This window comes from Eumetopias jubatus, unplaced genomic scaffold (assembly GCF_037043125.1).
Source record: "Eumetopias jubatus isolate StellerSeaLion01/CBP00866 unplaced genomic scaffold, mEumJub1_p1.0 scaffold_11, whole genome shotgun sequence".
NCBI classification, from domain to species: Eukaryota; Metazoa; Chordata; class Mammalia; order Carnivora; family Otariidae; genus Eumetopias; species Eumetopias jubatus.
The window spans coordinates 195,309-205,080 of NW_028274817.1; the positions used below are offsets into that span (position 1 = coordinate 195,309).

A 9,772-nucleotide genomic window follows, 5' to 3' on the forward strand; every position below is an offset into this window, starting at 1 on the left:
TTTGGAAAATGACATGTTTTTATTGCTATGTTTGCAGTGGCTTTTTAGCACAGTAAGAACGTCCCCGCTGGACCCCTGCCCTCACCCAGTCCCACCTCTCCGACCGATGTCGGGGTGGTGTGGGGGAAGCCTTTCTAGGGCCCACTCGGCTGTCTCGGGATCGGACGTGACACACACGTGGGTTAATTAAAGCTGCTACGTGGAAGACTTGAGACGTGGGAAGTGCATCAGCTTTAAGCTCGCAGGTGGGAGCCATGCCCGGGATCCCTCCCCTGGCTGGTGCCCACCTCAGATCCCTGCAGTCGTGCCCAGCCCGGGGGGGTGGGGGGGTGGGTGGGGTGGGGTGGGGGTGGGGGAGTGGGGGGGAGGGGAGGGCAGGGTGCGGGTGAGCCTGAGCATGCCGGGTGAGCAGCCCCCGATCGCCAGGGTCACAACGCTGCATCTGCTCACCCCGCTGACTTGTGGGCAGAGGGGGTGGGGGGGTGCTCCTGGGAGGCCCCCCCCTCCCCCAGCCGTATGCTCTTTCCACCCCAGTCTGGGGCCAGGGACTACACACGCACACCCACACGACAGACTCGCACGCTCAACAGCTTGAAGCTTTTGCCTATGAAAATTAGATCTGTAAGTTCACACTCCTTGGCTAGGGCAGAGGACTAAGGGGGTGCTGAAAGGGACAGGGAGTGGCAGGGAGGGGGACGTTGGGCTGTTTCCTCTTTAGAAATATACAAGCAGAAATCTCTTTCCTCAAGTTTTTATAAAATGTGCAAAATACAAGCCTCATTTGCCCACAGGCACAGTTTACACCTGGTCTTGGCCTTTTTGCTAAGAGAGGTCTAGGCTTCCCCTACACCCTCACGCACACGTGCATTCGTACACAAGCGCACACAATTGATATTGGTGGCAATTGGCGCAGGAACCGGGAGGTCCCGTTGCTGGCTGGCTCTCTAAGCTTCTGGAATAGGGACGGGGAGAGGGGTCTAGCCCCGCTGAAGTAGTCGCCTTGGTTCTGCTGCCCCCCCCCCCCTCGCCTTCCTGCTCTCCTCTGCTGCCCGGGACCCCCAGCTGTCACTGCCGCCTCTAGGGTGGAGGGGCCGCCCGAGGGTGCGGCGGGCAGAGCCCGGAGAGGCAGGCGTGGTGGGGCTGGGGGAGATGCTTCTGCGGCGGGCACCAGGGGGAGGGCGGTCGGCAGGGCCTGGGAAGCAGCGTGTCTACCAGCTTGGTTGGGGGGCGGGGCGGGGGAGGCATCTATTTTTGGTGGGTTGTGATATTTTTGGCGTTTTATTAAAAATGGAAAAAAAAGTTATTTTAGGTAGCACTCGTGGTGCTTCGTCCCCGCCCTCCCCAGGCAGACCCCAAAAGCGTCAGGGAAAGGCAAGCCCCTGGAGGGGTGGGGGGGCTAAAGCAGGGGCTGCTATGGCTACAAGAGGGTGAGCTGGTGATGGGAGCCAGGGTGCCTGTCACATGACGCTCTCTACCACCACCACCTTGCTGCTCTCGGACACTGGGGTCAGGGTGGTCAGGCCCCTGACGTCGGAGTCCTGAGCTCTATACTCCAAGTGGTGGAGGCCCCACACAGGCTGCGTCAGGTGCTGCCAGCGCTGCAGGAGAGAGGGGGGACACGTTGAGTCTGGGCCATGGCGGGGGTGGGGTGGGGGGACGCGTACATGCTTGCCCTTGGCCTCTCTGCACTTGCCACCACCTGCCACCGGCTGGGGACCAGGGCCCCTTCTCCCGTGGGTACTGACCACACCCCCACTCTCGGTACCAGGGAAAGGGGTGAGAGGCTAGGGACAGACCTCTCCTCCCCCTCCTCCCCCCTCCTCCCCCCGCCCAGTGACCTCAGGCCCTGGGGGGGCCAGCGTTCCTTCCGTCCACCCCCGCCCCCCTGAGCCGGCCCCTGGAGACTCCTAGTCTCCTAGGTTACGTCCTAGTGGGCACTCTGGAGGTATTGCCTTGAGCCGGTGCAAGGGAGGGACTCGAACAGGGGAGAGGCGGTAGGGCAGACTGACCTCAGCCATGGTCCCCTTGGCCCTGAGGAGGCAGCCCAGGAGGTGGAGGGGCACGCACAGCATGGAGGAGAGAGCGAAGCCCCAGCCCATGGCCTCGCCCCACCATGGATACACGTAGGTGTTGTTGTAGACCAGCGGCTTGTAATACACCACGTTGAAGATGAAGATGCCCTATGGGTGAGAAGCCCTGCTCTCAGCCGGTGGCAGGCCCTCGGCGTCCCTCCCCCTGCTCAGCCTCCCCTGGCCCTTACCATGCAGACCAGTGGGGTGAAGAAGGACCAGCACCATTTCATCCAGGGGCAAGGTCGGTACCCGATCATGCAGGCAACGTCGTCCATGAACCGGTCAGCTCCTGGGGCGGGTGGGGCAGGAGGGCTGGAGCTAGAGACCTCGCTAGGGGGAGGGGGGGCGGGGCGGCACGCCCCCGCCCCGCTCCAGGCCGCGCCTCCGCCTCGCCTCGCCTCGCCTCGCCTCGCCTCGCCTCGCCTCGCCTCGCCCCTTGCCCCAGACCTACCATACACCCAGGCGACCACCACGCACTCCCAGAAGGCCTGCCAGAGCAGGGTCGTGCCGCTGGCCGAGTAATAGTCAAACAGCTGGAAGACATACATCCCGCCCTGGGGACAGAGCCGGGTCAGGGAAGGTGGCAGGCGGCCGGAGCCCAGAGGCGGCCCCCACCCCGCCCCCACTCACATCAGTCACCATGGAGAGGTCGATGACAAAGCAGAGGGCACAGCAGAGGGCCACAGAGATCTCCCTTTGGAAACGGAAGTAGTAGGAGGCCGGGAGGAGGTCGAGCAGGCCGGTGATGAAGCCTTCCACACCTACAAACTGTGGCCAGGCGCTGAGGCCGCGCCCCTCCTCCTCACCCCCAGCCCTCTCCCCTCCCCCAGTGCTCCCGCCCCCCCCCCAGCCAGCCCCCTCTGTCCTGTCACCCCACCTACAAACTGTGGCCAGGCGCTGAGGCCGCGCCCCTCCTCCTCACCCCCAGCCCTCTCCCCTCCCCCAGTGCTCCCGCCCCCCCCCCAGCCAGCCCCCTCTGTCCTGTCACCCCACCTACAAACTGTGGCCAGGCGCTGAGGCCGCGCCCCTCCCCCTCCCCGCCCGCCCTTTCCCCTCCCCCAGTGCTCCCGCCCCCCCCCCCAGCCAGCCCCCTCTGTTCTGTCACCCCACCTACAAACTGTGGCCAGGTACTGAGGCTGCACCCCTCCCCCTCCCCGCCAGCCATCTCCCCTGTCCCCCAGCCCTCTCCCCTCCCCCAGTGCTCCCCCCACTCCGCAGCCAGTCCCCTCTGTTCTGTCACCCCCTGCAAACCTGGCTGTCCAGGCCAAGCAGCAGCAGCATGAAGAAAAACAGGGCAGCCCAGAGCGGGGCCACAGGCATCAGCGTGACGGCCCGGGGGTAAGCGATGAAGGCCAGGCCAGGCCCTGAGGGGGAAGGGGCAGGGTTTAGACAATAGGTGTGCCCCACCCGCGTCCCACTGTCGTCCTTGGTTGCCACCCCCCTTGCCCCGCCGCAGCCCCGTCCCAAACGGATGGGGAGGACTCCAGGGCATCCCGTGGCCCAGGGCCCTTCCACTCGGGTCAAGGTGTTGCCGGGTGTCACTCAAGCCCCTGAGAGTGGGCTGTCTAACTCAGACTCCTGGTCTCTTATCCCAGCTGCTGCTGCGGTCACGGGTCCCTGTGAAGCCCGCAAAGGCCCCCCTCTCCCTGGGCAACCCTCTGGCCAACGTGAGGGGCGGTCGGTTTCCGTAACGTGGTGGTTGATCACGTTCGCCTCACGAATGTGAGGGGCACGGGCCAAGGCCCTGGGGATGGGTGGACGGGAGGGAGCTCCAGGCTCTGTGTGGCCTAGCCCGCGAAGGCTCCGGCTCTGAGCTGGCCCCGAACAGCTGCTCAGCCGGGCCTTCCCCTGGCCCGGAGCGACGGACGACGTGACGCGTCCAGCGCGCGCTTCTCTCATCTCCCAGACTTGCCTCTTTGCGTGCGCGTGCGCGCGCGTATGTGTTCATGAACGTGGCAGGTTAGGTCGGCGGCTGCGGCCTGGGGGCCGGGCTGAGGGGCGGGGTCTTTACCTGACTCCGCCACCTTGGAGATGTGCACGCCCTGCTCCGCGGCCATGAAGCCCAAGATGGAGAAGACCACAAAGCCAGCAAAAAAGCTGGTCCCGCTGTTGATGAGTGCCAGGATGATGGCGTCCCTGGGGGGCAGAGGGGCGGCGCGGGCTGGTGAGGCTACCTGCTGCCCGCGGGCAGGCGGGCGGGCGGGCGGATGGCCGGGCGAGGGCACCTACTTGTAGCAGTTGTTGTTGAAGCGGTTGTAGCTGCCCAGCGCCGTGAGGGCCCCCAGGCCGATGGCGTAAGAAAAGAAAATCTGGGTCCCAGCGTCTATCCACACCTGCGGATGGGCCGGGCAAGGGAGGATGTGAGGGAACCTGCCGGCCTGGCCCACCCCCTCATCCCGTCCGCCCCCTCCTCACCTGAGGGGACCCCAGCTTCGACCAGTCAGGCTTGAGATAGTAGATGACCCCATCCAAGGCGCCAGGCAGGAGCACTCCGCGCACCAACAGCACAACGAGGACCACGTAGGGGAATGTAGCGGTGAAGTACACGATCTGGGGGGCCAGGCTGCTCAGAGGGGCCCTGCGGCACCCGCCTCCACCCTTAGGGGCCCCCGGCTCGGCAGGACGGCCAAGTGGGCCACCCTGCCCCCACGACAGCATGGCACGTTCTGAGGTCTAGAGGGAAGCCGGCCGGCAACCCCCTTCGACTCCTCAAAGCCTAGGCTCCTCCCAAAGGTAGCTCAGCGCTCAGCTGGAGAATCAGCCACCCCGTGGCAAACACAGGTCAGCGGCAGAGGGAGGGGAGACGCAGGGCCTTCCCCAGGCAGGGAGCGGGTCGTCAGCCTGGGGGCAGATCCCATGCCTCCCGTGGCCCCCCCTCCCCCGACAGCAGGTCATTCTCTGCAGAGAGGCAGAGTCTTTGGTAGGCGGGAAGAGACTGGGCCCGCCAGAGACGGTGGCGAGGGCCACATGGACCCCAAAGACGTCTGCCTCCTGTCCACGCCGAGCAGAGCAGGACAGGCAGGCAAGGGACAGCCATAGCCCAGGTCCTCCACCCCCACCCCTAGGCCAGCACAAGAGAGAACGAGTGAGGAACAGAGAGAAGGTGGGGCGGTCGGGGAGGGCCCCCACATGAGCAAGGGGCAGCTGCTGCCTGGGCTTCTCCCCACCTCAGGAGGGAAGGCTGCTGGGCTTGACTTTGGAGGGGCGGGGAGGACTATCCAGGCATGGGTGGGGATCGAGTGGCCTGGATTCACGGACCTGCCCCCTGCTCAGGCCCTGGCCCTGGTCACCTCCCGTTGCAGCAGTGGTCCTTGGCAGAGATGCCCCTTCTGTCCCCCATGCCCCACCACGGCCCTGCCGTCACCATCACCATCCCCCGTCCCCCCGCCCCCCCCCCAGCCTTGCGGGCCTCCAGCCGTACCTTTCCTGTTGACTTGACGCCCTTCCAGACACAGAAGTAGACCAGCACCCAGCAGGCCAGCAGACACAGGGTCACCTCCCAGTTGAGGGCCCCTGGCACCTCCAGCCCCCCGGAGAGCCGCAAGACTTTGTTCCTGGGGGAGGGACAGCCCATGAGGGCTGTGCCAGCAGAGGGCCAGGCGCCTGGGAGCTGCCCCAGGGGTGGTGCTCCCTGCCCTGCAGCCCTCGAGTCCAGCTGGGCCCAACCGCAGCCTGCGGCCCGGAGGTTTGTGCAGTGTGTGAGCCTGAAGCCCAGGAGCCACAGGCCAGAGCCAGCAGGACTGGTAGCCGGGCCCCACGGCCCCCTCAGCCTGCATGGTGGCGATCCCTCCTCCCCGGCTGGCAGGCACAGTGGAGTGACAATGCCTGGGACTGAGAAATGGTGAAGGACCAAGGCCAATCCCTTCCAGCTCCTCTAGAGACTGTGCTGGGGGCTCCCTGAAGACAGGGCCTGGGAGTGACCCCTGCTCTGCGTCCCCTCAGGGCTGAGCCCCAGCACGCATAGACTCGCAGACTCGGGCCCTGTGTGGAGCCCAGAGAGAAGGACAGGCAGAGCCTGGCCCAGAGGCGCCTGACTCACTCCCAGAACTCGATGACAGGGGACCGGCGGTCAGCAAGCTGGTCACATGTGAGGTTGGCCAGGCTGGCATTGGCACAGTCTTCATGGCGGAAGATCTCCACACAGTCGGGAGTGTTCCAGGTATGGCCACATGTGGCCCAGGGCAGTGTGGTGGTGAAGGACTTCACCAGGTAATAGAAGCCCCAGGCCAGCACCATGATGTAGTAGGTGTTGCAGTAGAAGACGATCACCATGGAGGCGTAGCCCAGGCCTAGGGAAGGAGGAGTTTCTGTGTGGGCTCTTCTCTATAGCCACCCCCCCCCCTTATCTACCCTACGAGTCTCCCAAGAAGTCTCCAGAGCACGACTGAGAAGATCTGGTGGGAGGACAGCAAATGCAGAGAGCCCCCTGGACCCTCCCTTGTGCCAGTGTCTCAACACCAGGACAACTCCCCAGTCTGCACCTGCCCCCGCTCCTGGCTTCACCTCCTGCATCCTCCCTCGAGCCCTCCCCTCTTGCCCCAATCTGAGCATGAAGTCCCGTAAATTCCCTAGCCTCACACACCTGTCCCCTTCTCTTGGGTCCCACTGCCACCACGGCGGTTGAGGGAGGGCCAAGCCTCCAACCTGGGTCCCTAGTGGCCTCCAGTACTCAGCAGCTGGGGGCTTTCTGGTGACCTGGGGCCGTACTGGAGACGGTCACCCTCTCAGCAGGCAACCCTGGCCAATCAATTCGACTCTCTGAGCCCCGGCTTCCCCAGGGTCCCTCCTAGGACCTTGAGAGAGAATGGGGGCATACTACCCACACTCAGAAGGAACTCTAAAGTGACCTTTGACAATAGTTCTTCCCTTCGGACCCTGAACTCCATGCCTCCTGTCCAAGCTCCTTAGGTTGGCCCTCTGGCCTTGGGGGAACAGGCCCTGGGCAGTGCCTCGTGCTGTCAGCTCTCAAACCCTCTGCTCAGGCCCCTGGGGGGCCTGCTGGGCCTGGGCGTCCTGGCCTCAGTGGAGAGGCCAATCCCCGACTCCAGGCCCCATCTTCCCAAGGTCACTGGGTGGTCTGCAGGCCCTCCAGCGTTCCCTTCATGACTTGGGGGGCACCAGCGGGACCTGGCCTGGTGCTGTGATAGGACAAGATTTCTCAAGTGGGCCCCAGCTTTGCCCTAGCAGTGGGAAGGGGGAGGGGCCCCTGAGGGAGAGGACAAGAGGGACTGGCCTGGGGCTGCTCACCTTTGAACAGGGGGCAGATGTTCCAGACGTTGATGCTGCCGGCCTTCATGAACTGGCCCAGTGAGATCTCCAAGAAGAAAATAGGGATTCCTCCAACCAGGGCGATCAGGACATAAGGGATAAGGAATACACCTGGGGGAGGAAGGAGAGGGTGGGCACTTGCACAGGGCAGCCCTTTAGCCCCTGGCTGGCCAGTGCAGCGTTCGGAAGCCCTGGGAGTCAGGGTGGAGCCAGCTCTGGGCCCCACCCTGGCCCCATCATAACTTCCCGCTGGGTGAATCAGTGCAGGGGGTGGCCACTGACTCAGAGGTGCAAGGTGAATAGCCTTGTGGGGAGAAGGGGGTTGGAGTGTTGGGAGGGCTGTGGCAGTCACTGGGCCCGTACAGCCCTGTTTCTTGGGTTTGGGAGGCCCTATACCCACAAGGCGTCTGGCCCCACAGTCACCTAGGGTGACCTAACAGGCATGGAGGACACATACACCGTTGTGTCGCAGTTCCCTGTTTGCTAGGCAGCACAGGAGAGAACGGTGTGTTCGTGTGCGTGTGTGTGCCACGGCTGGCACTCCGGCCTGGGGGACTGTCTGGCTTGGGCAAGGACAGGGAGCCCCGGATTTCCCTGCCCCCCAGGCAGTTGCCTGCAAGTATGATGGTCCACGGCAGAGAGTGGGTGGGTGGGTGGGTGGCAGTCCTTCATCAGGGGGCGTAGGGGCTATCTGGAGATGTCAGTGATCAAGGACGGGGAGGCAAAGTGGGGTACAACAAGCTCTGGTGAGCCTGGCTCTGGAGACCAGAGACCACAGGCCAGAAGTGGGGAGTGGGTAAGGGGAACTGGGCACCAGCAGCCCGTCTGCTCCCCTTTCCTCTCCAGGTCCCCTACCGATGCCCCTGCTCAGCTTTGCACTACTCAGAAGTCAGGCTTGGCTGCAGCTTGGCCAGCTCCTGGTCCCAGCATCCTTCTTGTGTGTGACCTTGGGCCAAGGCCTTCACTCTGGGCCTCAGTTTCCCACCCATCACCCAGTTGCTATGGCTTTCCCCCCACCCCAGTGCTGCTTTGCAGTCACACGACGCGCGGGTGCCTATCGCTGTTGCTCAGCTGGGCTGGGGCAGGCGAGCACGGGGTGCGCATGCAGTGTGTCCAGCGGCGGCGCCAGGCGGCCCAGGCCGCAGGCTACCCAAGCCTGGCTCAGGCACCCAGTGTTCCGGGCCCAGGCTGGAGGGGAGGGGAGGGGAGAGGAGGGGAGGGGAAGGGAGGGGAGGGGAGTGAGGGGAAGAAGGGAGGGGAGGGGAGGGGAGGGGAGGGGAGGGCAGGGGGAGGGACAGAGTAGCCCATTGTGTGTGTGTGTGTTCGTGTGTGCACACGTGGGGGCCCCACACAATGTGCCACTTGTGTGCCTGACCAGCGGAGGCAGCCTGGGCTCCTCACCTCTGGAAGCCCCCCCCCCCCCCCCCCCCGCCGCCCGGGGGCGGGCCTCGCCTTCCCACCTCAGTGGCCAGTCACTCCCCGGGGAGCCCCTGCACCAGAAGTCTTGGGGGAGGCCGTCCTGGGGCTTCGGCAGGAGGCTCCCCGGCCCCCTCCCCCCACACACTGCCAGGCACATGACCGGCTTGGGGGTGGAGGCCGCCAGCCGGGGCCACCGAGCAGCAGTGGCCAGCGAGGGGCGGCCTCCGGCACCCCGTACCCCGGACTTCGGCCCCGCGCCCCAGTGGAGCCAGCGGCGGCGGGCGGGGGGAGGTGGGGAAGGAGGCCCCTGGCCAGGAGGAGCGGGGCCGCGGCGGGGCGGGGGCGCTCACCTCCGCCGTTCTTGTAGCACAGGTAGGGGAAGCGCCACACGTTGCCCAGGCCCACGGCGAAGCCCACGCACGACATGATGAAGTCCATCTGGCGCGTCCAGGTCTCACGCGGCGGCACGGCCAGGCGGCCGCCGGGCGCCCCCAGGCCCGCGGGGCCGTCGCCCTTGGCCGGGGCCCCGTCGGGCCCGGGCGCGATCAGGGGGCCCTTCTTCTCGTCGCCGGACACGCTGTAGATGCCGTTCTCGGCGCTCTTCTTCGCCATGGCCCCGGCGGGCCGCGCGGCCGGGCCGGGGGGCGCGGCGCCTCGCGGGGGCGGGCGGAGGGGCGGCGGGGGGCGCCGGTGGCGCGGGGGGGGGCCCGAAGGCGCGGGCCCACCGGGGGCCGGGGGCGGCCGGGCCGGGGGTCGGGGAGGCGGGGCGGCGCGGTCAGAAGCAGTCCACGAAGCACTTGAAAGTGAGCCTGAAGAATCTCATGTGTGTCGGGGGCCCGGGGGCGCGCGGGCGGCGGCGGGGCCCGGCCGGGCGGCGGCGGTGGCTCCCGAGACTCCTGCCCGCGGCTCGGGCGGCGGCGGCGGCGGCGACGGCGACGGCGGCGGCGGCGGCTCGCCGGGCCCGAGATTCAGCCTAGCGGGGCGCAGGCGACATCGGGCGCCCACGGTCTGCA

At 66.2% G+C, this 9,772-nt stretch overlaps 1 protein-coding gene across 2 annotated transcripts; it reads right to left on the reverse strand.

The window, feature by feature from the left end:
* Window positions 1-9,408, reverse strand: SLC6A8 (solute carrier family 6 member 8). 2 transcript variants are annotated; one of them, XM_028094378.2, is made up of 13 exons: window positions 9,110-9,408; window positions 7,320-7,451; window positions 6,112-6,361; window positions 5,494-5,626; window positions 4,488-4,622; window positions 4,302-4,405; window positions 4,084-4,208; window positions 3,324-3,436; window positions 2,712-2,840; window positions 2,524-2,626; window positions 2,261-2,361; window positions 2,010-2,180; window positions 1-1,598 (listed from the first exon to the last, which is right to left on the reverse strand). In XM_028094378.2, the coding sequence occupies exons 1-13, from the start codon at window positions 9,369-9,371 to the stop codon at window positions 1,458-1,460; spliced, it is 1,899 nt and encodes a 632-aa protein (XP_027950179.2). In that variant the 5' UTR covers window positions 9,372-9,408; the 3' UTR covers window positions 1-1,457. The 2 variants fall into 2 exon arrangements, with proteins under 2 accessions (XP_027950179.2, XP_027950178.2); XM_028094377.2 differs by having other exon boundaries at window positions 2,703-2,840.
* Window positions 9,409-9,772: the final 364 nt, after the last annotated feature.

Bases quoted from the DNA above. Each gene is read 5' to 3' on its own strand.
- SLC6A8 (XM_028094377.2), bottom strand. From the start codon at position 9,371: ATGGCGAAGAAGAGCGCCGAGAACGGCATCTACAGCGTGTCCGGCGAC. The intron at 2,841-3,323 runs GTTTGCAGGGGG...GCCTGGCCACAG, and splicing joins TGCTTGGCCTGGACAGCCAG to TTTGTAGGTGTGGAAGGCTT. The intron at 2,362-2,523 runs GTAGGTCTGGGG...CACCCGCCCCAG, and splicing joins GGTGGTCGCCTGGGTGTATG to GAGCTGACCGGTTCATGGAC.